The sequence below is a fragment of the Oryctolagus cuniculus genome, chromosome 17 (genome assembly GCF_964237555.1).
Source record: "Oryctolagus cuniculus chromosome 17, mOryCun1.1, whole genome shotgun sequence".
NCBI lineage: Eukaryota > Metazoa > Chordata > Mammalia > Lagomorpha > Leporidae > Oryctolagus > Oryctolagus cuniculus.
This window is the reverse complement of record NC_091448.1, coordinates 2,241,686-2,266,321: the sequence shown is the minus strand read 5'-3', so window position 1 is coordinate 2,266,321 and position 24,636 is coordinate 2,241,686. Positions and strand designations below refer to the sequence as shown.

At 67.0% G+C, this 24,636-nt stretch overlaps 1 protein-coding gene across 1 annotated transcript; it reads right to left on the bottom strand.

The window, feature by feature from the left end:
* Positions 1 to 3,298: 3,298 nt before the first annotated feature.
* CBX4 (chromobox 4) lies at positions 3,299 to 8,719 on the bottom strand. Its single transcript, XM_070059969.1, has 5 exons — positions 8,431 to 8,719; positions 8,265 to 8,308; positions 7,164 to 7,229; positions 5,423 to 5,489; positions 3,299 to 5,300 (listed from the first exon to the last, which is right to left on the bottom strand). Exons 1-5 carry the CDS (start codon positions 8,497 to 8,499, stop codon positions 3,909 to 3,911), a joined length of 1,638 nt encoding a protein of 545 aa, XP_069916070.1. The 5' UTR covers positions 8,500 to 8,719; the 3' UTR covers positions 3,299 to 3,908.
* Positions 8,720 to 24,636: the final 15,917 nt, after the last annotated feature.

The window sequence follows — 24,636 nt, the reverse complement described above, 5'->3', positions numbered from 1 at the left end:
CCACGCCTGGGGCCCCGGGCCGAGGGCAGGGACTGAGGGCGGCCCGGGGCTTCAGGACAGAGATGCTGGCTGTGGCGTGGGGTGTTGGACGTGCCCTGGTACCCGGGTGTGTATTCAGAGAATCTTCCAGAAGTGCCCAAGGCTCTTCCTCACCGGCAGGCTCAGCTCTCAGGGCGACACGGAGAGGTTCCGGTAAAGGCGCGCCCGCCCAGCATTGGGGTCCACACAGTTGTGGGCATGGGAGGCGCCTCAGCTCAGGAGTGGGGGTTGAGGGTCAATTCTGTCCTCCACTTCTTTGTCCCCCTGCACAGAGACCCCCGACCCACCCCTACCTCAAACAGCAGGTGAGGGGCCCCGGGGCCAAGGAGCCAGCGTCCCTGCCATGCGCACATGCGCCCAGAGCCTGTAGCCCGGGGGGCCTTCGGCTCCCTGAGCTTCCTCTCTCTCCTGCTGGAACCAACATCGCTGTGGGTGGGGGCGGGGCCGCCCATGCCGCCCATTCAGGAGCCAACAGGACCTCCAGAGAAGCCCCAGGGTGCCGAGCAACACATGAGTGTCACATAAACAGCACATCCCTTTTCTGCTGCTAACAGAGACAGAGACAGAGACAGGGACAGACAGACGGGCAGAACAGGAGACTGCGATGGCTCGGGCCGGGCTTGGAGCTGAGAGCGCAAGGCAGCTCTCCCAGGTGGGCGACAGCCCCAAGGACTTGAGCCCCCTGCTGTCTCCCGGAGCGTGCCTGGGCAGAGCTGGTGCTCGCACCTGTGTACCCCCGTGTGGGACGTGGGTGCCGCCCGCTGCCCCACAATGCATCTCTCCTACAACATACAAACGTTGGGGTGGGCGTTGCGCCACCGTGAATTAAGCCACCACGCGGGACATCTGTGTCGGTCCAGCTACTCCAGATTCCAACCCGGCTCCCTGCCCATGCCCCTGGGAGGCAGCAGGTAAGGGTTCCAGTGCTTGGGCCCCTGCACCCGCGTGGGAGACCTGGGTGGAAGTCCCAGGCTCCTGGCTCGGCCTGGCCCAACACCGGCTGTTGCAGCCATCTGGGGAGTGAACCAGTAGATGGAAGACCTGTCTCTGTCACTTTGCCTTTCAACTAAATGAATCAATGTGTTTTTTTTAAAGGAGAAGTATGTCTCCAACGTTGCATGGGAACATAGAAATTCTGCACTGTGCACCTGGAATTCTAAGTCAGCTGGGTGTCCTCACTTCTTCTCTGCTCACACTGGCGACCCTGGACCCGAAGCACCCCGGATCTGTGGACCCCGCCCATCCAGGGGACCCGAGCTTGGCTCCCCAGAAAACAGCTGGGAGGGGCTGGCCTTTCGGGGGACGGACGAGCAAGTGCTGGGTCAGCTCCAGCCCCATGCGAAAGGTTCAGTTGGGGAAAAACAACTGAGTTTGGGATTCTGGGTGTGCAGGCTGAAGAGCCAGCTGTGAGAAGGCTGACAACCCGTGAAAGGCCAAGGAGGGGGGGTCAGGCACAAGCAGCCCCCACCATGAGGGCTGGCGCCGTGGGACCCTCACCAACCAAAGCCTCCTGCGCCTGTGCCAGGGCCCCTGACCCTGAGCATTCCCCAGCCTTGGCCGCATCTTCAAAGGCCCGTGTCCAGCAGGACCCGGGGAGGAGCCGCCAGGGGGTGTCTCTGTGGGGCAGGGAGCAGCCAGCTAGGCTTTGGACTCAGAAGAAAACCAGGCAGCGGCCATGAACCATGGACAAGCTGTCTGCCCATCAGAAGCTCAGATTCCCCCCACAGGGAAGTTTAATGCAGGGCACCTGAGTGGGCAGGCGCTCATGGGGTGCCAGGCCCCTGCCCTGGCCGTCTCCCACACCCCACCAGGCCTGGCACCAGCCTGGGCACCCAAGCAGCCCCTGCTGACCTACCCAGGCCTCTGCCCCGGGCTCTTCCCAGGACACCCCTCCCCCAGGCCTGGGCCACACCTTGCAGGCTCTGTAGCGGGGCCCAGGGAGTGCCATTTCCCAGCGCTGGCCTGAGGAAGGGGCTCCCCTTCCCACCTCCGGGTCTGCACCGGGAGACGGAGCCCTCGCCTGGCACGGGCTTTTGTGTGCCAGGCGGTGACGGACAGGCCCAATTCCAGTGCGGAGCAGGCAGCTTGCCAGCAGCGAGCGCACCCTCCCCGGCCTGTGGCTGGCACAGGACATTCATTACGCGGCGGGGGAGGGGCGTGTTGCGCTCACTCGGAAGGGGGCTCGGGGTGATGCGGGTGGTGGGAGGGCCAGTTCACAAAACCCAGGGCGAGAAACTCCCAACGGTTTCTTTCTTTCTTTCTTTTTTTTTTTTAAAGAACTTCCCTGCCCTTCTCCCCTCCCCCAGCGTCGGCGCTCGTGGCCTGCAGCCAACACTGGCCACTCTGTCCGCCCTCCGGCGCCGCCCTCCCGGGCTCCAGCTCTCCCCCGGGCTCCCGCCACCTCTCCGCCATCCTGAACCAGGCTGACCTCTTCCGCCCCGGGCCCCCCGCACGGGCTTCGGGCAGGGGAGGCGCCCGGCGCACCCCAGACCCCTGGGGCCCCGCGCGGCCCCTGGCCCTGCTCGGGCAGCCGGAGACCGCCGCGTCCGCAGAAAGCTGGCCTCGGGTTAGCGGCTTCCTGCCCGCCCCCCCGGGCCGCACCCGAGCCGGGCCCGTTCCCCGCGCCCCCTCGGGGCCCTTAACTCCTTCCGCACCCGCGACGCCACGAGCCCCGGCCGCCGCCGCCTCCTGCCTCGTTCCACGGGCAGCTCCCTGCCCCCTCCCGCCTGGGCCGCGCCGCCAGCGCCTCGGGTCGGGGCCTCCGGCCTAGCGGCTTCCGGGGAGAGCGCCGGCAGAGACCGAGCGTCCACGGCTCCCTCGGCGGGGAAGGGCCGGGGATGCGGACGAGGGGCGCCCGCGGGAGATTGAGGTCCCTCCCCGCGGAACCTGCCCCGCCGGACGGAGACTTGGAGCTCGGGGTGCCCCTGCCGCGCCTGGGGCTGGGGGCGCGGGACCGCGACCACCGCTGCTGCGCGGCAGCCCCTCCTACGCGCTCCACTTCTCAAGACTTGACCGGTGGGCGCCGTGGACACCGCGGGCCGGGCAACCCCGGGGCACCGGGACGGCTCGGGCCGCCGGCGCTCCCTTGCCGGCCCCGCGCCTCCGGGCGTCCCCGGGAGCGCCTCGGGGCCGGAGAAGCCAGGCCGCTCGGCCCGGGGCAGACGCTGAGTGCCGCGGAGGCGGGAGTAGGCGAGGGGCGAGGGGCGAGGGGCGAGGGGCAAGGCCGGCCCCTCCGCGCTCGGCTCACACCGCGAAAATGCACCTTTGACATCTCCATTTAATATTTACATTCAAGCAGGTAATAAGCTTATCGTTTAGACACTTAGAGTAGCAGCTGTTTCTAGAGAGCTCCTTTAGCCTTTAACAAACTTTTTTTTTTTTGCACATAGAAACAACACATCCATGTATACAGTATCAAAAAATATATACCGAGGTTACTGGTACTGCAGTTCCGGGATCGGGCAGGGGACTGAAGTGAACCCAAGTGTGGACGAGGGGAAGGGAGCGGAACAGAAAATAATCTGTCTGATATAGAATATAACATGATCTAGAGGGCACTCCATAAATCTAGGATTTTATATTTCCATATATAAATACCTACAAATAAATATATATATATATATATGTATACCGGCCCAGAGGAGGGGGGTCGGGCTCTTTGAGCTCCAACAATACGATTCAAAGAATAACACCACGTACAAACGCGAGGAGAGGCGGCACGGTCCGGGCGGACACGCGGGCGGCCCGGCCGGGTCCGAGGTGCGCGCGCGTGCGCGCTCAGAGGGCGAAGGCGCCCGGCGGGGGCCCCCACCCCGCGGCGGCCAAGGCCCTCCCCCCGGGGGCGGTGCTGCCCTTCCCACGCGCTCCGGCTACACCGTCACGTACTCCTTGAAGGTGACAGTGAGGCAGTTCGCGGTGACGTCGGTGATAATTATATTCCCAAAGAAGGGCTTGAACTCGCTCAGCGGCTCGGCGGGCTCGTCCTGGGCCTCGGCCGGGGGCTTCTCGGCCGCGGAGGCCGGCGCCGCAGGCGGCGCGGGGGCCTCCGGCTTCACCAGCAGCGCGCCGGGCGGCTCCCCAGCGTCGCCGCGCGTCTTGACGCATCGCAAGTCTATGGGCTCGTCCAGGTCCGAGTCCAGCAGGATGACCTCCGGCTGCGGCAGGGCGGGCGCCGGGCCCGCGTCGGCGGCCGGGCTGCCCCCCAAGCAGGTGGGCGTGCTGATGCTGCGCGCCGTGAGCCGCTTCTTGCACGGCTCGCGCTCGCCATGGGTCTCGGAGAGGCAGCGCTTGCGCGCGTGGGCCAGGCCGAGGCCGGCGGTGTGGGCGTGGGGGTGGTGGTGGTGGTGGTGGTGCGGGGGCGGGTGCGCGCCGCGGGCCGGGTCCCAGGCCAGCGGGTCGGGCTTGGTGGTGAGCTGCAGCGGCTGCTCGCCCAAGGCCTCCTTGCTCGGGGACAGCTTCCGGGCGCCGGCGTCCTGGGGCTGCGGGTCCCCGGGCCCGGGCGCTTCCTCCTCCCGCCGCCGGCAGGCCGCCTCCGCCTTGCGCTCCTCGGGCACCGCGGCCTTCTTGAAGGTCCTGTCGGCCGGCGGGTGGCGCTCCTCGGCCGCCCGCTTCTTGTGGCCCGGGGAGCGCGCGTCGCCCTCGGCCGCCTCGCCCGACTTGATCTTGGCCGCCTGCATGCCGTTCTCCATGTACTTGCTCATCACGATCACGATGCGCCCGTTCTTGTTCTTGTTCTTGACGATCTTCATCTTGCCCCCGATGCCATTGCCGGCCGCCGCCGCATCCTTGGGGGCCGCCGCCAGCCCGTTGGGGGGCCCCTTCTCCGAGCCCTTGCCCGGCGCCCCGGCGGCGCCGCCGCCGCCCAGCGGCTTCACGGCGCCCAGGTAGCCCTTGGTCCCCGCGCCGTGGGCCCACTTGTCGGGCGCGTGGCTCTTGGCGCCCAGGTCCGGGCAGGTGGGGCTGGGCGCCTCCTTGTGGCCGCCCTGGTACTGCAGGTCGTACATCTTGGGGTCCGGCTGGTAGGGGTGGTGCTTCTTGCTGTTGAGCTGGTAGTAGTACTTGCCGCCCTTGCCCGGCGGCGGCGGCGGCTTGCCCGCCCGCTCCTTGCTGTGCGGCTGGTAGGGGTGGTGCTTCTTGCTGTTGAGCTCGTACTGGTGCCCTTGGCCCTTGCCCTGCGCGCCCAGCTCCAGCTTGGCACGGTTGTCGGCCGAGGGGTCCTGCAGGCCCGTGAGCACGTTGGAGCGCCGGGCGAACGTGGGCACCTGCGCACAGAGGGGCGGCAGTGAGCGGCCGGAGAGGGGCGGGCCTGGGGGAAGGGAGGCAGGGCCAGGGTGCTGTGGAAGCACCCACTCCCCACGCCAGGGGAGGGGGAGCCAGCACTCACCTGCACCACCAGCGGCTTGGGCTTTGGGCCTCTCTTCCGGTACCCCATCAGCTGCTCCTGCCGTTCCCTGGGGGAGGGGCCACAGGGGGCAGTGCCATTAGCCTTGTGGGGGGGTGTCACCTGCACTGCTCACTCCTCACCAGCCCTCCCCTTGGGTGAGACCGCAGCCAACCCGCACCTGCCCAGGAGGGCCCTAGGCGAACCACTCCCCACCTCTGACGTCCTGCACCTGCACCGCCCTCCCCCCCCCCCCCCCAGCCTCTCTAAGCAGCGAGGCGGGAGCCCAGGGCGGGGTGCCGGCCCTGGAGCCCAGCTTCGGGCTGGGGACGACCAGCAGGCCCGGAGGAGCCGTGCGCCGACCTGGTCTCTCGGTTATAGACCGGGGGCCGCTAACGACCTCATTAGGATTGAGATAAAGAGGGCGGCGGGCGGAAAGGCCGGGCACTGGGCAGGGGGAGGGGCTGCGCCCGTGTTTACCCGGCGGCACGTGAGCCAATTAGGGGCTGGGGGCGGGGGCCGGCCGCCCAGGCCAGGCGCTGAGCCACCTGGTGAACCGGCTCGGGCCTGGCGCTGACGAGCAGGTGGGCGGGACGGAGAAGCACCGCCCCCGGCCGGAGCCGGCCTCCAGGCCCGCCCAGGTGTCCGAATTAGCAATCCAGCCCACGCGCCTGGGCCTGGGCCCCGGCCCCGGCGGCCGCAGGACGCGCCGATCCCGGCGGAGAGAGACGGTGTGCAGCGGGAGGCTCGTGGCGGAGCCCGCCAGAGGTGCGGCCCCTCCCGCGGCCTGAGCCCCCCTGCTCGGGGGCTGCCTCAGGGGAGCTGCGCCACGCCCCGGGGCTGGGTCGGGGCCTGACTCCCGAGTTGCGTGGCATTGCAACAGCCTGCGTTTTTACGTCTTCGGGGACCCATTATGCAATATGGCATCAGCCGCTGACACGGTTACGGGGCGGGGCGGAGGCGGGGGGGGGGAACCTCCCAGGTGCAGCCGCGGCGGGATCCCGGCTCCGCGCCCCCCTCCCCAAAGGCGTCGCAGGAGAGCAGCCGCGCCGCTGAGGGTCGCCGGCTCGGATCGCAAGGGCTACAGGTTCAGTTTGAGCGCCCAACGCGCCACAGTAAAGAATGTAAAATAAAAGGGGTAGGGGGCTAGCAGGCCGCAGGGCGGCTCCTCCCCCCTCGCCCTGCCCCCTTCGGTCCTCCCCGAAACAGAGGCGCAGCCCCGGGGGGCGAATGCAGCTGTGGCAGCCGAGCTGTGGCGCGTGTCCGTGCGCGCCGGGGCGAGGGGCACCGGGCTTCCACCACGCCTGCAGCCCCCTGGGTCTCCAGTGGGGAGGGGGCGTAAGGCCTTGTCGACTTTCCTCCAGCCGACAACAGGTTAAACTCAGCCCCGTGACGTCCCGGCGGTTTCACAACGCCAGCTCCTGAGCGCTGCTCCGCCAGGTGCCCGTGCCAAGCGGCCGGTGGCTCGCGGAGGGCACCACCTAGGCCCCGGACCGGGGCCCCGGGGCTGCGCCCGGAGGGCGGCCGCGGGCTCTCCTGGGCGGCCGCGGGGCCACCCACACGCAGCTCCCCCAAAACACAAGCCTGGCCTTCCGCGGCCCCGCCCCGCCCCCACCTCCAAGGACGCGGGAGAGAGGCGCCGAGGCCGCAGCCCGGGGGCGGGGCCCGCCGCTGCCGCCCCCCACCCCCACCCCGTCCCCTTCCCGCACGCGGCTACGGCGGCGGCCGGGCGGGGGACGCTCACCTGTTCTGGAAGGCGATCAGCAGCCGCGGGTCCAGGATGTTCTCCTCGGGCTCCCACGTGTTATATCTTGCAAGGCAAGAGGGAGGGGGCACGGCGTGTTAAAAAAACCACCGCGAGCCGGCTCGGCGGCGGCGCCCAGGTGCGCAGCGGCGCAGGCCCTACCGCGCCTTCCGGAGCCGTCGGCTCCCTGGCTGTGCCTGCGTGCGCAGGGTGCGGGCCGCGGTCCCCGCTGCACGCCCGCTCCCCACTCGGGCAGAATAAACACACGCGGGCAGGAAGCGGGGAGGAAAATGAAAATGAAACCAGCAGTTTATTTTGCAGTTGTCAACAATTTTAGGCATGCTCCTACGCCGCGTTCCGAAGCCACTCCGCGCCGCAGGAGCCCCGCGCGCAAGGTCGCCGCCCCCTCCCCGGTGAGGGCTCCGGCCGCTGCCCGCCCGACCCCTCGTCCGATCGCCCGCAGCCCCGGCCGCCGCCCGCACCCCCTCGCGGCCCCGGGGCCCGCTGTCACGCGCGAACCGACCCGCAAGTTCTCCAGCACACAAGGATATGCCTTGCCCCGCGTGCGTGCGTGCGTGTGTGCGCGCGCGTGTGCCTGCGCGTGTCTCCATCCGGTGCCTTCGCATTTCAAATTAAAGGAAAAAAAAAAAAAACGCTCCACCGCCAGCGCCGCGGCGACAGTCGCCAGCTTCCCTGCCTTCGCCTTCCCTCCCCGCACCACTAGGAGGGAGGCGGCTCACAATTGCATTTTCGTCGCTTTTTAATTTTTTTTTTTTTTTTGGTTTTGCAATATGGAGCCGTTCGGCGGAGGGAGAGGCGAAAGGAGCCATTTTCTGCCGCACATCCGTGCCTGCGCCCTCCCTCCCTCCGCCGGCCTCCCCGGCTCGCCCCGCGGCCCTGCAGCGCCGCCGGCCCCTCGCAGCGCATAAATTAGTGATGGCATTTCTCGGAGAGCGGAGCACGACGCAGGGCGCCGGGCCCGGCGCGGCGCCGCGGCTCCCCAGTGCCTGCCACCGGCCTCCCCACCCCCTCCCCGCTCCCCCCGCCTCCCGCCCGCTCCCCCGCCGCCCCGCCGGCGCGGCGGGTCCGGCCGCCACTTACTTGGGGGACCAGCCTCTCCATTTCACCAGATACTCCACTCTGCCCTGCGGGGAGAGACAGCGCCGCATCAGCTTCCGCGGGATCCCCGGCCCGGCCCGCAGCCTCCCCACCCCCTCCGCGCCGGCCGCCCGGCCCCGCTCCCGCTCCCGCGCCGCCGCTGCCCCACCTTGCGGATCCGCTTCTTCTCGATGCTCTCCACGGCGAAGACGTGCTCGCCAACAGCTGGCAGCTCCATGGCCCAGCCGGAGCGCGCCGGGGCGCGCGGCTGCAGACGCTGCTGGCTACCGCCGGCGCCCCGCCGCCGCCCCGGCCCCGGCGCCGCCGCCGCCGCCGCCCGCCCCGCACGGCCCGGCAGGCCCGCCGCCGCCGTCGCCGCCGCCGCTGCCCGCGCCCGCCCCGGCTCCCGGCTCCCGGCTCCCGGCCCCGGCTCGCGGCTCGCGCTCGCTCAGACAACTGAGCCCGGGCCGCGGCTGCACAAGAACTCATGCAAATCCCGGACGTCAGCGGGCGGGGCCTGGCCGGGCCCGGCGCGGCGTCAGGGGGCGGGCCGCGGCGCCGATTGGCGCAGCCGGGCCAGCGGAGGCCCGGGCCGGGGCGGCGCGGGGGGAGGAGGAAGGGCGCGGGAGGGTGCGGGGAGGCGCGGGGGGAGGGCCCTGCGCGCCGGGGAGCGGGCGGGAGAGGCGTGTCGGCGGGGGTGGGGGGCACGGAGGGCAGGGAGCGCGACAGGGCCGCGAGGAGGGGATCTCGGCGGCGACCCCCGGCCCACGGTCGCGCGCCTGGGCCTTCCGCTCTCGCCCCCGGCCCGGCTCGGCGGCGGCGGCGTGCGCGTCCCGGGGACCCCTGCCAGGGGCCACCAAAGCATCCCAGCTGCGCCGGGAACCACCGGCAGGGGGCGGGAGTGGGGCGGGGGGCAAGTGGGCGCCCCCACCCTCCGTGCCCGGCCGCCCCGCCCCGGGAAGCCGGAGCATTTAGGACGGCGAGGAAGGGGAGGGAAGGGGCGGAGAGAAGATGGAGGAGCGCGAAGGAGACGTGGGGAAGGGGACACAGGGGCCTTGGCTCCCGGGGGCCCCCGCGCCCGAGCAGCGCGGCCAGGAAGGGCGGCGAGCCCGGCCCCATTCAGGTCCTGAGCGGCCCCGCGTTGGCGCTGCGCCCTGACGTCCATTCTCAGCCGCTCCCAGAGCCCAGCAGGGCGAGAGGTCGGGAGGACCGAGGGAGGGTGCAGCGCGCGTCTGGGTCCGCCCGGGAGCCCGCGGGGACTCGGCGAGGTTCCCGAAGAGGCCTCGGAGGTGGCAGCGGGGAGGGCCGAGTAGGGACGGAGCGGGACGGCGCGCGAGGGAGGCCGACGGAAGCGGCGAGGAACCACGCCTTCCTTCCCCCGTGAGTGCGCGTCCTCCGCTTCCCGACGCACGGCTCGGCCAGGGCCCCGCGGCCGCGGCCCGAGGAGCCGGCGAGTGTGAAGTTTAGCACCTCCGGCGGCGAGACGGCGCGTTCCGGCGCGCGGCTCCAGCGTCCGGCTGGGGGAGCTGCTGCGCCCCACGCGGCCTCCGAGGGCGCCGCCGGCGGGCCCGCGAGCTAGTGGGGTCGGGCCCAGGGGCCCCGGGGCGCAGCGCGGCGGCCTGAGTGGGAGGGGCAGGGGCGCGCCGGGCCGGGGAGGGGGTGTGTCTGGAGGGACAGCGAGCCGGAAGCTTGCGCAATCCCTTGGCTGAGCGTCCACGGAGGAGAAAAAGAGCAAACGCCGAGCGCGAGTGGAGCTGGCGAGGGCCGGCGGAGGAGCCATCCGGGTCCCGGAACGCCGGGTGGGGCCCGCGCCGTGCGGGCGTCTGGGGAGGGCCGGGGTGCGGAAGCGAAAGCCAGCGCCTGCCAAGGGTGCGAGTCTCCCGGGAGCCCCGGAGACGGCTGCAAGCGGTCTGGTGTCCGTGAACGCACGCCTAGCCTGGCCGCCGTGTCCCCTCACCTCGCGGCTCCCGCGACGACCAGGACCTGCAGGAATGGGGGATGGGGCGCTGAGAGGGGCTCGGCGTGCAGCATTTGATCTCAGAGCAGGCTTTCCCAGCGGTGCGGGTGTGTGCTGGGGAGAGGTGCGGGTAGGTGGGAGCCCTGGGCGCTCAGGGTTTATGGGCTGGAGGTGGAGGGGCACGCAAATAGGTTTTACTCGTGGTGCGTTTGGAGTTTTCTGGCGCTCTCGCCGGGGGTGAGACGCTGCCGGGTGGGATAGCTCGGCCGCAGAAGCAGAGGGGTCTCTAAGGCCCGCGCGACAGTCGCCGTCTGCCCGCCGGCTGGTGGCGGGGTCTGCGGCGAACCTGTCCCGGCCAGTCCCGGCCAGTCCCCTTGTCCGGGAAGGGGCCGAGCTTCCCGACGTTCTTTTCTCGAGAATCCCCGGGGAAGTCTGTCTACCGAGGGTGTTTCCGCTGCACCCAGCGAGGGGGGCACCCAGCGAGGGCGCGCGGCGGCCGTAGCCTCCCGGCCGCCAGGGGCGTTGGACCGCGCAGGCCGAGGCTGAGCTCGCTCCGGCCAGGCCCCTCGGGGACCCAAGCCCAGGATCTCAGGGGCCACTCGGCGGAATGCTGTGCCCCGACGGCGAGTTTGCGCAGGAGGCGGGCTGGGCCTGCCGCCCAGCTGGGGAGGAAGGGGGTGACCCGCCCGCCGGCACAGCGGATCTGTTCTGGAGTCGCCAGGCTCCCCGAGACCCCGGGAGGGACACCCCCCACTCCCACCCGGGCCCCTCAGGAGCCGGAGACTGCCTGCACCCCCTCACCCTGGGTTTACTGCGCCTGGTGGGGTAGCCATGCGCTCCCCCCACGGGGGTTTATTTCTTCCCCATGAAGGGTAGGCAGATGGACCCCTTTCCTAACTCCAGCACCCAGACCCCAGACCACTTCTCAACAACTCTGGGTGTTAGCAGGGAGCACAGGTTGGCCGCAAGGAGGAGGTGGGGACAGGAACCGCCCCTTCCCCAGCCCAGACTGTGGGTGCCCGGGAGGATCCCTTGTCCTGACCCCTGGAAGGGAGTAGCAAGAGACGGTGGCCCTCCACCCGGGACTCCCAGAGCCTTGGGCTGGGGCCCCTGCCCTCCACCAGGACACGCAGTGCCCCACAGGGAGCCCTGAGAAAGGCGGTGGCAGGCGTGTCTGTCCTTGCCCCTGCCCCCGCAGGGTCGCCTTGTGCCCTCTGCTCTGAAGCCAGGCAACAGCTCTCTTGATGGCAACTCAGAAGGGGCCCCCGGGGCCCCCAGAGAGGAGCAGCGATGCCACCTCGACCAGCGAAGCCTTGTGCCTGGAGGAGACAGGGCTGGGTGATGGCACCCTGGAGAAGCCAGCCACTTCCTCCTGGCGACGTCGGGAGGGTGGGTACTCAGTCTCTGCAAGGCCAGTGCGCCAACGCGGGGCGAGAGCTGCTTTTGAAAAGAACCCACTTTCCAGGGTGGGCGCCCCCCGCGAGGTTGCTGCCACCTTACCCGCGGAGCCCAGGTCTGGTTTGTGCCGGGAGGGGCCGCCCAGGCAGCCAGAACCGGACCCGGGAGCATCAGATGGCCGAAGGGGACGCCCTGGCAGCCTCAACACAGGCTGCTTGGGTTCGGGCTCATTTTTCGCGCTCATCCTAGCAGGAGGGGAAGGGGCTACTAGGACTAACACAGTAGTCTCCGTGGAAGTTCCGGTAGCTGACCTGCTGGGACCAGGCACGTGTGCGCACGCGTGGGTGCTTGTGGGAGCCCCGCACCGTGGCCCCTCCTCCCGCCGACCGTCGCGTCCCCACTCTCTTGTTCGGCTCTGCCACACTTCCCGCAAGGGGTGGGTTTTCCTCTGCCGCCGCGAGCCCCGCGCCAGCGCGCCGTGGAGCCCCAGGTGCAGGCGGGCCCAGCCGCCAGGGTGCGCGGGCGAGGCCGTGGCCCTTACGCAGGGCCCGGGCCATCTCGGGGCCACACGGGCGCCCGCAGGGCCGTGCCTCCGCATTGCGGCAAGCTGGGTCGCCACGCCGAAGCGGGGCGCGCGGTTTTCCACGCCGTTGGCGGGCCCACCCCCTCCCACTCTCCGGCCAGCTTCGCCAGGCGCGCCCGGAGTAGCCCGCCCGGCCCCCGCGCCGCGCTCCGTCGCCAGGCTCCGCCGGCCTGGAGCTGTGCGCCCCCGGGACCCATATTTCAAATATGATCTCTGGAGCTGCTTCCACCGCCCGCCGCCGCCGCGCGCTCATCTCGGCGGCGAACGTGTGTTTTATTTGGGTTTCGTTCGCCCAAGGTCTCCCTGCCCCCCTGCGTTTCGCTCCCGATGTCCCCGCGGCGCCCCCAAACCCAGCGGGGCCCACGCACACAGCACATTCCTTTCTTTCTTTCTCCAACCGAAAGCTGCTGCTGCAAGCCCGGGAATGAAATAAAAAATCGCTCGGCGGACCCCGAAGTGATTCTCAGCCGAAGCGCCGCGCCCCCCGCCCCCCTCGCTTCGAGCCGCGCGGCGCGCCGAGGGCTGAGCGCGCGCCCGGGAGGGTGTCTGGCCGGGGCGGTGGGGGGCGGCGAGGAGCGGGGACGCTGGGCTCGCCCGCGCTCCCCTCTCCCCAGCCGGGCAGAGGCGGCCCGATCGGAAGGGCCGGGCGCGTCTCCGCCTCCCCCGCTGGCCGGGAGCCCGGTCTGGCCGCGGCCCGGAACCGCGAGGCCGCTCGGAGGCCGCGTCCTGCGTAGCCCGAGCGGGGGAGGGGGCGGCGGCGCGAGAGCCGCGACCGCGCGTCGCCCGCCAGCCGATCGATCCCCAGAGGCGGGAGCGCGGCGAGCCCTGCCGGGCCCCCCGGGGGAGGCTGTCCCCGCAGGACCGAGGGTCCGAACGCAGGGGGTGCTCGGGCATCCTGTGGCCGCGGCATGGCGGCCGGCCGCTGTGGAGGCCGGGGGTGGCGGCGGGAGCGCCGCCGGCGCCCCCCAAAATTCCACATTGTCCGTGTGGGGCCCGGGCTTCGGGCACTTCCGGAGCCGCGTTCGGCCGCAGGGCAACCGCGCGCCTCCCCGCGCGGGCCCCCGCCCCGCCCCCACCGCGCCCCGCCCCCACCCGCGACGACGAAGCCGCGGGACGCGGGCGCCCGATGCGTTCCCTCGCTGAGCTCCGCGGCGTCCTGCGGCACGGGGGTGCCCCCCCCATCTCTGGGCGAATCCCCGAGGTGGGCCCGAGCCGTGCCCCTCCCCCGCTCCTGCGGGAGGGGCCTGTCCGGGTGCGGTCCCTGGGGACCTTCCGCCCCTCACCTGCGGGCTCCGGGACCCGGGCGGGGCCGGGGCAGGGTGGCCGAGGAGCCTGCACTGGCCGCGCCCTCCCCTAGGGGGCGAGCTCCCCCCGGGCTGGCTGGCCGCTCTGGGCCTGCGGGGGCGGGGGCTCGGCGCCTGTGCGGCGCGGGGGAGGCGTGCGCGCGGGGCAGGGCGCGGGCCTGGCCGCAGCGGGGGAGGTCGGCACCACCCCCGCACGCCTCAGCCCCTCCCCCTCGCTCGGGCGGCCGGCTCCGGGCGGACTTTGAACATTGGGGCCCCTGCCCGAGGCGGACCAGACGCCCCTTCCCCTCCGGCGAGGGGAGCAGGGCGGGGGAGAGGGAGGCGACATCGGAGGTCTCTGGCGGAAATCCCAGGTGCGGGGTCAGAGGCCGCCCCGGGAGGCCAGCAGGCTGTTTGCAGGAGGCGCTGTCCCAGGCTGGAGCCCCAAACCCCCCTGGAACCGCTCTCCCTAAACTGGGGTTCCCTGGAAAAAATAGGTTGTTTCCTGGGCGCGTCCGCGGGTTTGCGTGCTGCTGGCCCCGGGGATGGAAGGGGGCCCCAGGCCTGGGCCTGGCATGGACACAGTGGCCCCGGGGAAGGGCTGGGCTGTGGCTAGAGCATGGCCGCTCTCACCGCATGGAGGTCCACAGGCAGCCGCGTGTGGAATTTGGGGGGACCGGCGAGACGCGGTGGGCCTGAGTGTGCGCACGCGCCCCACCTCGCTGGAGCCGCCTCTCCTGGGGGGGGGCACCATGCTCCTAGGGGCGTGACAACCCACTCATTTAACTGTTCACTTAAAGAATTAGGGTAACAAATACTTGCCATAAAAGTTCCCATTTTAACCATCTTGAAAACTTGATTTGAGAGGCAGAGGGACAGGCGGCCACCACGGCTGGGACTGGCTCAGGCTCAGGCCGGGCCTGGACACTCAGTCCGGCTCTCCCGCGTGGCTGGCACGGGCCTAGCGGCTTGAGCGTTCTCGGTGCCGGAGTCAGGACGCAGAAGGCGAGCCCAGACCCTGTGGGCATCATTTCCTCTTCCTCATTAATTAGTTAATTAATGGACTTGTTTTAAAGGCAGAAGACAGCAGCGGGCGGGGGTGGGGGTGGGGATCGCCCATCCTTTGGTTCACTCCGCGAATGGCTGAGCCAGGTTTGAGCCAGGAGCTCCAGCCTGGTCTCCCCCCATGGAGACTCTCCCCGGTGCCGTGGCAGGAAGCCGGGTCAAAGCTGGAGTCGCAGACAGGGGAGCCCGGGACTCCTGCAGGGGCTGCTGATGCAGTTACACCAGTTCTTCATTTATTTATTGGGAAGTCAGAGTGAGAGCAAGGGCGGCGGGAGAGAGAGGTAGGGAGCAAGCTGCCTTCCTTCTACTCGCTCATCTCCCAAATGCCCGCAGCAGCCCAGGCCGGACCAGGCTGAAGCCAGGAGCCCAGCATTCCATCCGGGTCCCCCACGTGGGTGGCAGCGACCCAGGTTCTTGCGCCATTGTCTGCTGACTCCCAGGGTGCACTAGGAAGAAGCTGGATTGGAAGCAGAGCTGCAGGGACTTGAACCGGTGCTCCAACAAGGCACGTGTGCGTCCCAGGGGGCCCCCGAACCAGCTGTGCCATAACTCTTGCCCCTGGATGTGGGCATCTTAGCCGAAAGGTGTTCAAGTCCAGTGGCGGTGAGGACGGCATCACCACCGTGCACCCCCAGACGGCAAGTCGGACTCCCCCAGCCCGCAGCCCCAGGCCAGCGGGGACAATGTCTCCATATGCAGGGTTGATGTGCTCTTCTGGACACAGCGGTCAAATGCCATCCTCAGGACTTTTTCATGGAGGACGGCGCATGTGTCCGGGGCTCTGCCTCCGGGAGGCGGGAATGACAGCTCTGGCCGCCAGGTGCATGGCGGGGGTGGGGGGTGGGGGGGTGTGAGGCCCCTGCGGCTGCGCCCTGGGCCCTGGGGGCCGCCTCGGGCCCCTTCACCCTCCGGAGGCTGGCGTCTGTCGGTGCTGTACGTGCGGGGGGCGGGGGCACAGGCCCCTTTCTTCCCGCTGGGTGCACAGAGCCCACTCTGCAGCAGCCCCGGGCCGCCCGCCTGGCCTGTGTCAGCGAGCTGATTGCCCCGTGGTTTGACAGTAATGGTTCTAATGGAGTGATTTCGTATTCTTTGACTCATTCAGATGGGGAGGTTAAGAAACGGCCCTCCCCTCCCCCTCCCCGTGCTGGAAACCGGTGTTTTCCTTGATTTGAAAGGGAGGAGCCACTGGGAGAAAGGCCGTCTCCCTGTGTCTCCCTGCGTCTCTCTCCCCGCCCCACCCCCCAGCCGGGAGACCGGAACGCGCTGTACAAGCCGACACGTGTTGGGCAGAGGCAGAGCAATGGTGCCGTGGACGCGGCGTGGGGGAGCCGTGTGCCCGGGATTCTACAGCTACAGCTGGGATGCGCACTGAGCTGTCCCAGCGGCTCCTCCCACACGCCGCTGCTGTGGCTCCCGGCTCCCCAGTGGCTCCCGTCTGTGCTGAGCCCGCCTCCTGCGTTCTTTCCCAAATGGGCACTGCCGGACAGGACAGCGGGCAGGTGGACGGATAGAAGCAGGCCATGCCCTGGGTGCCGGGCTCGCAGGGCCCTGAGGAATTTCCCACTTCTCAGCCTGGCCGGGGGGGCCTCGCTGTCCCCTGTCCCCTGGCTTCTGCTCAGAGGGGGCACCTGCCTGTGGCCTGCAGGCCACGCCCCACGCCGGCCCTGCCTCCGGGCGGCCTCCATGGCGTCACTCCCATTTTTCATATCTCTCATTAGAGGGCTGATCAGCAGGCGGGCACCCCGTGATTTCCGGCTGCACAGGCGCTGCTGGCCCTGTCGCCCGGGAGAGGACACAGGTTGGAGCCATGCTACCTTTTGTTGTGAGGTTTCTGGGACCAGGCGGGGCATGGAAGAGGGGCCCCCCACCAGAGAGTGGGGGTGGGCCTGGGTGGTGGGTGGGTGGGAGTCCCCCTCCTCTGCTCCTCCTCGCCCCTTTGTCAAGGTCACCCCCCAGTCCGCAGATGTGCATTTAAAGCCGTGCTTGCTGGGAGAAGCCAGGTTGCCAAGGTGAAGCTGTCGATAGAGTATTGAACAGGCAGGCCCGGCCGGCCGTGAATGTCTGCTTCAAACCGGCCGCTCGGGACCTTCCTGGGGGGCGCGGAGGACGGCACCCGGGGCCTCGGGGTGCCGGTGGGGTTGCACCGGGCTGCCCGCACCCCGGGCCCTGCCCTGCCCTGGACACAGACATCTCAAGGTTCCCTCCCTGGCTCCCTGCTGCCCCGGCTGCACCAAGAGCGCCCCAGCTCGCGGGGCCCTGTCCATGCGTTACCCAGGAGAGCAGGTCCAGGTCCCCTTCACAGGGCAGGAGGCGGCGGGGGGCCCCTCGGGCAAGGATGGCAGCAGTTCCAGAATGGGGCAGCTGAGTGGCTCCGTGCAGGCCCCACCCTTCCCTGCCCGGGGCTCTGCGCCTGCCTGCTCTCTGGTTCCCGTGCCCCACAGAGCGGCTCTCTCCGGCCGACAGTCCTGAAGGCTGTCGGCCACCCTGTTGCGTGCAGGAAACCCTAGGGAGGCCCCGTGGTCAGGTGTGCAGCCCTCGCCAAGGTGACCTGGCTGACGTGGTGGGGCGGGGCTGGTGTTAGAAGGGGCCTGGGCAGGTGTTTGGAGGTGGGGCCCGCTAGGGGTGTGCTTTGCACACTCAGTCACCCCCTCCCGGCTGTGTGCTCCCATCCTTGTCTCCCTCACCCCGCTGAGGCTGGGCTCCCGGCCTGCTGCAGCTGAGGGACTCACGTGGTGTGGCCGCCCCTGCACGGGCACACTGGAGCCACCCACTCCCTTCCACACAGCGCAGCGTAGGGGTCCTTGGCATCTGGGTGCGGCCCCTGGGGGGCACACATCAGAGAGCGGTGGCCCCCAGGCCTCTGGGACCTGACCAGTCGGGTCTGTGGTGACAGGAAGGGGCGGGGCAGAGGCAGCCAGACCAGCCCGGGGTTCTCTCGGCATTGCCCCTGCTGCCGTGAGACTGCAGGCCTCAGTTCCTTTGACGGAGCCAAGACCCTCACTCAGTGCCCCACAGAGTCCTGCAGCCCCGCGTGGCCCTGTAGCTGCCTCTGCTGCCCCTCTCCCCGCACTCCGCTCCACTAGTGCTGCTGCCTCAGGACCTTTGCACTGACTGTGGCCGAGGCCCGGTACCTCCCCCTCAGCTGTCTGCAGGGTTCTCTCTGTGTCACTCAAGGACAGGTGAGCTGAACCTGACTCCACTGTCACTGCCGGCCCCACCGCGGTCCCCACTCGCGCTGCCCCCTGCACTTCCACCGCCCCTCTTCACAATGAATAGCTTTGTTCTTTTTTACATGTTTTATTGGAAAAGCTGAGAAACAGAGAGAGAGGGAGTGAGATGGACCACGTGCTGGTCACTTCTTGCATGGCTGCGGCAGGCAGGGCCGGGCTCGAGTTCCGGTGGCATCTTCTGCTGCCTTCCCAGCTGCGTCAGCAGGGAGCTGGGTGGGAAGTGGAGCAGCCGGGACTGGATCCAGCGCTCACGTGGGCGCAGGTGTTGCAGGAGGCGGCTTCACCCCCTGCGCACACGGTGACCTTTTAAAAAATGTTTTTTCTTTATCCGTTATCTGCTTTGTTTGGGTGCTGTTTCTGGCCTCTCTCCTGCTGCGTCGTGAGGGGCCACGGGCAGGGGCCTGCTTGCTGCCCCTTCCTGCTGTGTCCTGGGAGGCAGAGCAGTGCCCCCCACGGAGCAGGTGCTCGGGTGGGTGCTGTGCAGATGGGCGTCTCGTGAGAGCAGGAGTTGCGGGCGCCATGGCTGCCTTCGCAGGACGCTGTGAGCTGCTAAATGCAGCCAATATTAAAGTGAACTGAATCAACCTGACAGTTCCACCAAGTGAGTGCAGCCCTTCTTTCTAGTTTTTTTTTTTTAATTTTGATTTATTTATTTGAGAGGCAGAGTTACAGTGAGAGGGGGAGAGAGAGAGAGAGAGAGAGAGAGAGAGAGAGAGAGAGAGGTCTTCCATCCGCTGGTTCACTCTCCAAGTGGCCACAACGGCTGGAGCTGCGCTGATCCGAATCCAGGAGCCAGGAGCTTCCTCCAGGTCTCCCATGCGGGTGCAGGGGCCCTAAGACTTTGGTCATCTTCTGCTTTCCCGGGCCACAGCAGAGAGCTGGACTAGAACCGGTGCCTATATGGGATGCCGGCACCGCAGGCGGAGGATTAACCTACTGTGTCACAGCACCGGCCCCTCTCTTTCTAGATTTTATTAGCATTACCTTGTTTTTATTTTTTAAGAAAGATTTGTATATTTGAAAGACAGGAAGAGAGAGAGAGACACAGAGAGAGGGAGGGAGAGAGACAGTGATCTTCCATGCCCGGCTCACTCCCCAAATGACTGCAGTGTCTGGGACTGGTCCAAGCCGAAGCCAGGGGTCAGGAGCTTCCTCCAGGTCTCCCACCTGGGTGCAGGGATCCAAGCACTCGGGCCATCCTCTGCGGCTTTCCCAGGTCATAGCGGGGAGCTGGACTGGAAAGAAAGCAGCTGGGACTCGAACGGGTGCTCATGTGGGATGCCGGCGTCCCAGGCAGCTGCTTTCCCTGCTGCGGCACAGTGCCAGCTCCTGTCCTGAGGTCACGTGTGTGGTGGACACAGCACACAGGGTGCCGGCGTCGTGGTCCAGTCCAGGACATGGCAGCCATTTGGAGAGTGAACCAGGGCTTGAAAGAGTCTCTCTCTCTCTCTCTCTCTCTCTCTGTGTGTGTGTGTGTGTGTGTGCGTGTGTGTGTCCCTCTCTCTCTCTAACTCTGTCTTCCTTTCAAATAAATGAATAAAGCATAAAAAGAAAAAGCAGCAGTACACAGTACTGCTCAGCCCCTGGTGGGGTCAGGACCCGACAAACCCATCATCAGTTGAAAATTTGTAAAACTCCAGTCGCTCCATGCAGCTGACCTGCCGCCCGCCTTGGCTCAGCCTCGGCTCCCGACACCGTGGCCAGCACGTGGCCAGCAAGCCTGTGCGGCACAGGCGTGCAGCAGCTCCGGATCTTGCAGCCCAAAATGGCCACACAGGTGCCCGGGTGAACCGGGTCCAGCTGAGAGCTCGGCACAGGGAGACCGCTGTGGCCCGTGCCCTGCGGCGGTAGGTGGGCATCCACAGACAGCAAACTTCATGGCTTGCTTTTTTGTTTCATTGTCTAAACTTAAGAAAGTGACACCCAAAGTTAATGTTGCAGCTTAAACCTGAAAGCTGTTACATTGTGAGCGGCCTAGGAAAAGGAGCCCATGGTTGTCCAGGGTTAGGGAAGTGGCGTCTGCTCCTCAGATAAGTCACTAAGGGCTTTTCTTTGTTAAAGACTGACTGATTGATTTGGAAAGCAAAGAGAGAGAGAGAGAGAGAGAGAGAGAGAGAGAGAGAGAGAGAGAGAGAGAGAGAGAAGGTCTTCCATCCCCTGGTTCACCCCCAGATGGCTGCAACAACCAGAGCTGAGCCAGGCTCTCGCTCTCTCTCGCTTTCTCTCTCCCTCTCCTCTCTCCCTCTCCTCTCTCCCTCTCCTCTCTCCCTCTCCTCTCTCCCTTTCTCCCTCTCTCCCTCTCTCCCTCTGCTCTCTCCCTCTCCTCTCTCCCTCTCTCCCTCTCTCCCTCTCTCCCTCTCTGCCTCTCTGCTTCTCTCCCTCTCTCTCCCTCTCTCCCTCTCCTCTCTCCCTCTCATCTCTCCCTCTCCTCTCTCCCTTTCTCCCTCTCTCCCTCTCTCCCTCTGCTCTCTCCCTCTCCTCTCTCCCTCTCTCCCTCTCTCCCTCTCTCCCTCTCTGCCTCTCCACACAGCTGTTCCGGGACCAGGCGGCTGTGTGCTGAACCCAAGGAGGATCCCCGATCCCTGACCCTCCTCCTGCTGTTGGGAAAGACTCAGCCTGTTTGTTTGTTTTATTGTTTGCTTGGAAACGTGTTTGCTTCGTGTGTCCTTCAGGTTGGGTGCTCAGAGGGGGCCTGGCCGCGGGAGCCCCGGTGTGAACGGGAACTTCGTGCTGGGGCAGAAGCAGCGACAGCAGGGCTGGGCCAGGCCCAAGCCAGGGGCGGGAATTCAGTCCAGGGGCTGCACAGCACTCGGGCTGATGGCCGCTGCTTCGCTAGGTGCACGAGCAGGGAGCTGGATGGGAAGAGGAGGAGCGGGGACATGAATCGGTGCTCTGATACGGGAGGCCGGCGTCGTACCCTGCGGTGCCCCCGCGCCGGCCCCGGGGTTTGCAGCTTTGCCATTCAGAGCTGGGGCATTGGAGAGAGCGCTGAGGGCTGCCCAAAGCAGCTCCTGGGATGTGGGCCCCCGAGGATCGGGCTCCAGCGCCGTGGGTGCCCTCCTGTCCTGTCCACAGTCGCTCTCCTGCTCTGTGGGGAGCCAGGGGCCTGGAGTCCGGCTGCATGGAGGATGTGAACGGGGTGGGGTCAGAAGGCGCAGCGCCCCTCGGGTACTTGTCTGCAGCCCCCACATGCTGCCCGCCATGGAGCGAGGGCCTCAGCTGGCCATCCTGGGTGACGGTGGGCCCTAAACCCAACAGCGAGTGGCCGGCGTACAGGAGACAGACAAGGAAAAGACGCACAGCCCAGCCCCTCATGGCCTGGGCCGGAGCCAGCGAAGCTGCGGCAGATGCCTGGAACGCCTGGGACCAGCAGAAGCAGGAAGAGGCGGGAGCCTTCCTGAGCCTGCACAGGGACTGTGCCCTGCAGTACCCCCTGGACGAAGAGGGGACACATTTCTGCTCCTTTAAATTTCCAGAGGCAAAGAGACGGGCGGAGCTTCTACCTGCTGGTTCACTCCCCAGCTGCCCACAACATCTGGGACTGGGCTCAGCTCAGAAGCCAGGAGCTGGGAACTCCGCCCAGGTCTCTGCCGTGGGTGCCAGGGACCCAGTCACCTGAGCCGTCGCTGCCGCCTTCTGGGTCTGCGTTAGCAGGAAGCTGGAGCCAGGAGCCAGAGCTGGGGATGGAACCGAGGTGCTCGGATGGGGACTCAAGGCCGCCCCATTTCCCTTGTTTTGACCCCTGTTTGGGATGGAGCCCGGAGCTGACCCGGGGGTGTCACCACCCTGCAAGGCTGTGCTGCCCGCCTGGGCTGGCTTCCAGCAGGAAAGTCCACTCGCCCCCTGAGCGGCTGCCACGGGCCAGGTGCTGCGCAGGCCTTCTCGCCCAACAGCCACCCCAGTCCATGAATCCACATTGTCACCTGTGTCACAGAGGAGGGGACGGTGGCCCTGGGCTGTCTGAGGCTGCCAGGAGGACTCGGAGAAGAGAGGCTGTTCCCCTGGGTGACCTGCAGGCAGGAGGCCTGTGGTGAGATAAGGTCCCAGGTGAGGACGTGACAGCCTCACACACAGCTCGGTGACAGAGTGGACATCGCCAGCAGCTGCCTCCACCCCCGCCCCTGATCAGCCTGCAGCCCCTCTGGGTGCTGGGCACGCGTGTCCCTCTCCAGGCCTCTCTGAGCCCCCAGCTCGGCAAGGACCCCCTCCCCAGGACCCTCCCGGGGCCCTCCCCTCCAGGTCAGTGCTGGGGGCTGCAGCGCCAGCCGGGGCCTCCCCATGCCGCGCGCGTGCCTTATCTTCCCCAGGCCGCTGTAAATCCTGGCGGCGGGGCGCCTGCCGTCTCCCTGGTATCCACGGTGTCCCCAGAGGCGCCGTGTGGTGATTCTGCCTGCAGGAATGTATGAAATGTGCCGTAAACAGGGCCCTGACCGCAAGGCCCAATGCCTCTCCAGGGTGGCCAGAAGCCACCCGAGCCCCCGCCGGGCCTGCCTCGTGGACAGCACCTGCTGGGCACTCCTACCGCCCAGCCCCAGTGTCACCCGGCCCTCGTGGGAGTGCCCGCCGGGTGGGCCTCTCTATGGCGCTGTCCGGTGAACTGGCACAGGAGCCACCTGTGTGTGTGTGTGTGTGTGTGTGTGTGTGTGTGTGTTTTACAAAGATTTATTATCTGAAAGGCAGAGTTAGAGAGACACCTTCTGTCCACTGGTTCACTCCCCAAAGGCATGGCCAGGCCAAAGCCAGGAGCCTGGAACTCCATCTGGGTCAGGGGCCATCTTCTTCTGCCTTCCCAGGCACATTGCAGGGAGCTGAATCAGACGTGGAGCAGCCGGGACTGGAACCAGTGTCCATGTAGAGTGCCAGGTGCTGCAGGCAGGGGATTTACCTGCTGCAGCACAGCAGTAGCCCAATGTATTCATTTATTTATTTTAAAAAGATTTGTTGGGGCCGGCGCTGTGGCGCAGTGGGTTAACACCATGGCCTGAAAGCACCAGCATCCCATATGGGCACCAGATTGAGACCCGGCTGCTCCACTTCTGATCCAGCTCCCTGCTGTGGCCTGGGAAAGCAGAAGATGGCCCAAGTCCTTGGGCCCCTGCACCCACGTGGGAGACCTGGAAGAAGCTCCTGGCTCCTGGGTTTGGAACGACGCAGCTCTGGCTGTCGCGGCCGTCTGGGGAGTGAACCAGCAGATGGAAGACCTCTCTCCCTCCCTCCCTCCCTCCCTCCCTCCCTCCCTCTCTCTCTCTCTCTGTGTAGCTCTGACTTTCAAATAATAATAATAATAAAAAATATTTGTTTATTTTATTTGAAAGGCAGAGTTACAGAGAGAGAAAGGGAGAGAAAGAGAGATTTTCATCTCCTAGTTTACTCCCCAGATGGCCGTAAGAACCTGGAACTCCAGCCTGGTCTCCCATGCGGGCGGCAGGGCCCAAGCTGCTTCCCCGGGATTGGGATTGGAGCAGGAACTCAACCCGGCGCTGGCATGGGGTGTCAGCACTGCAGGCAGTGGCTTTCAACTCGCTGTGCTACAACACGGGCCCCACCTATAGGACTTTGAATTTCTTTTTCTTTTTTTTTTTTTTTTTAAGATTTATGTTTTATTTATTTGAAAGGCAGAGTTACATAGAGGAACAGGCAGAACAAGAGAGAGAAAGTCTTCCATCTGCTGGTTCACTCCCCAAATGGCTGCAACGGCTGGAGCTGGGCTGATCCGAATCCAGGAGCTTCCTCCTGGTCTCCCACACAGGTGCAGGGGCCCAAGCACCTGGGGCATCTTCCACTGCTTTCCCAGATGCATTAGCGGGGAGCTGGATGGGAAGTGGAGCAGCCAAGACTTGAACCGGCGCTCATATGGGATGCCGGCGCTGCAGATGGCGGCTTTATCTGCTACGCTACAATGGCAGGCTGACTGGATTTTGAAATTTCTGATGATCACATTAAACCGGTGAAGAGAAGCCGGCGCCGAGGCTCACTAGGCTAATCCTCCACCTGCGGCGCCGGCACACCGGGTTCTAGTCCCGGTCGGGGTGCCGGATTCTGTTCTGGTTGCCCCTCTTCCAGGCCAGCTCTCTGCTGTGGCCCGGGAGTGCAGTGGAGGATGGCCCAGGTGCTTGGGCCCTGCACCCCATGGGAGACCAGGAGAAGCACCCGGCTCCTGGCTTCAGATGGGCGCAGCGCCGGCCGTGGCGGCCATTTGGGGGGTGAACCAAAGGAAGGAAGACCTTTCTCTCTGACTCTCTCTCTGTCTCGCTCTCTTACTAACTCTGCCTGTCAAAAAAAAAAAAAAAAAAAAAAAGATGAAGAGCAGTAGGGAAGCTGAGCTTCAGCGGCGCGGTCGTCCCGTTGAGCCCCTGGGTCCGCACGTTGTCCCTCCCGCGTGGGCTGGGCAGAAGCGCCTCTGAGCAGGGACTTTCCTTCTTGTAGTTATTCTGTCTTGGAAGCCGGGGTGGCTCTGGCCCTGCTCCTCCGGGCTCGGCGGCGTCCTCAGGGCCCGTGGCCACCTGTGGCTTGAGGCCTCAGTCCTGGGCAGCAGAGGTCAGGGCAAGGTGCGATCATTTCAACGTCCCAGCCAAGTGTCCTCCCCTGGAACCCGGCCCGCTGGAGCTTCCTGCCTGCCTCTTGCAGCCTGGGCAGCCCCGCGACCAGTGTCCGTGGTCGGGTGGCCACTTACTGCCCAGTGGAGCCAGGCCTGGCCTCGGCTTGGCGAGGGGGTTTTCTCGGGGCCCAGATGCGTGTGGACAGCGGCGCCTGCAGCCGTGGCTACGGGAGGCCCACCCAGGCCCCGCGGGGATGGGGTCAGAGGCAGGACAGCAGGTGACCCTCGCAGGCTGGGGCGGGGGCGGCGGGGGGATCTGGA

Coding starts and splice junctions, on each gene's coding strand:
- CBX4 (XM_070059969.1), bottom strand. CDS start 8,499: ATGGAGCTGCCAGCTGTTGGCGAGCACGTCTTCGCCGTGGAGAGCATC. Junction 8,309..8,430: donor AGAAGAAGCGGATCCGCAAG/GTGGGGCAGCGG, acceptor CTCTCCCCGCAG/GGCAGAGTGGAGTATCTGGT. Junction 5,301..5,422: donor CCAAGCCGCTGGTGGTGCAG/GTGAGTGCTGGC, acceptor CTCTGTGCGCAG/GTGCCCACGTTCGCCCGGCG.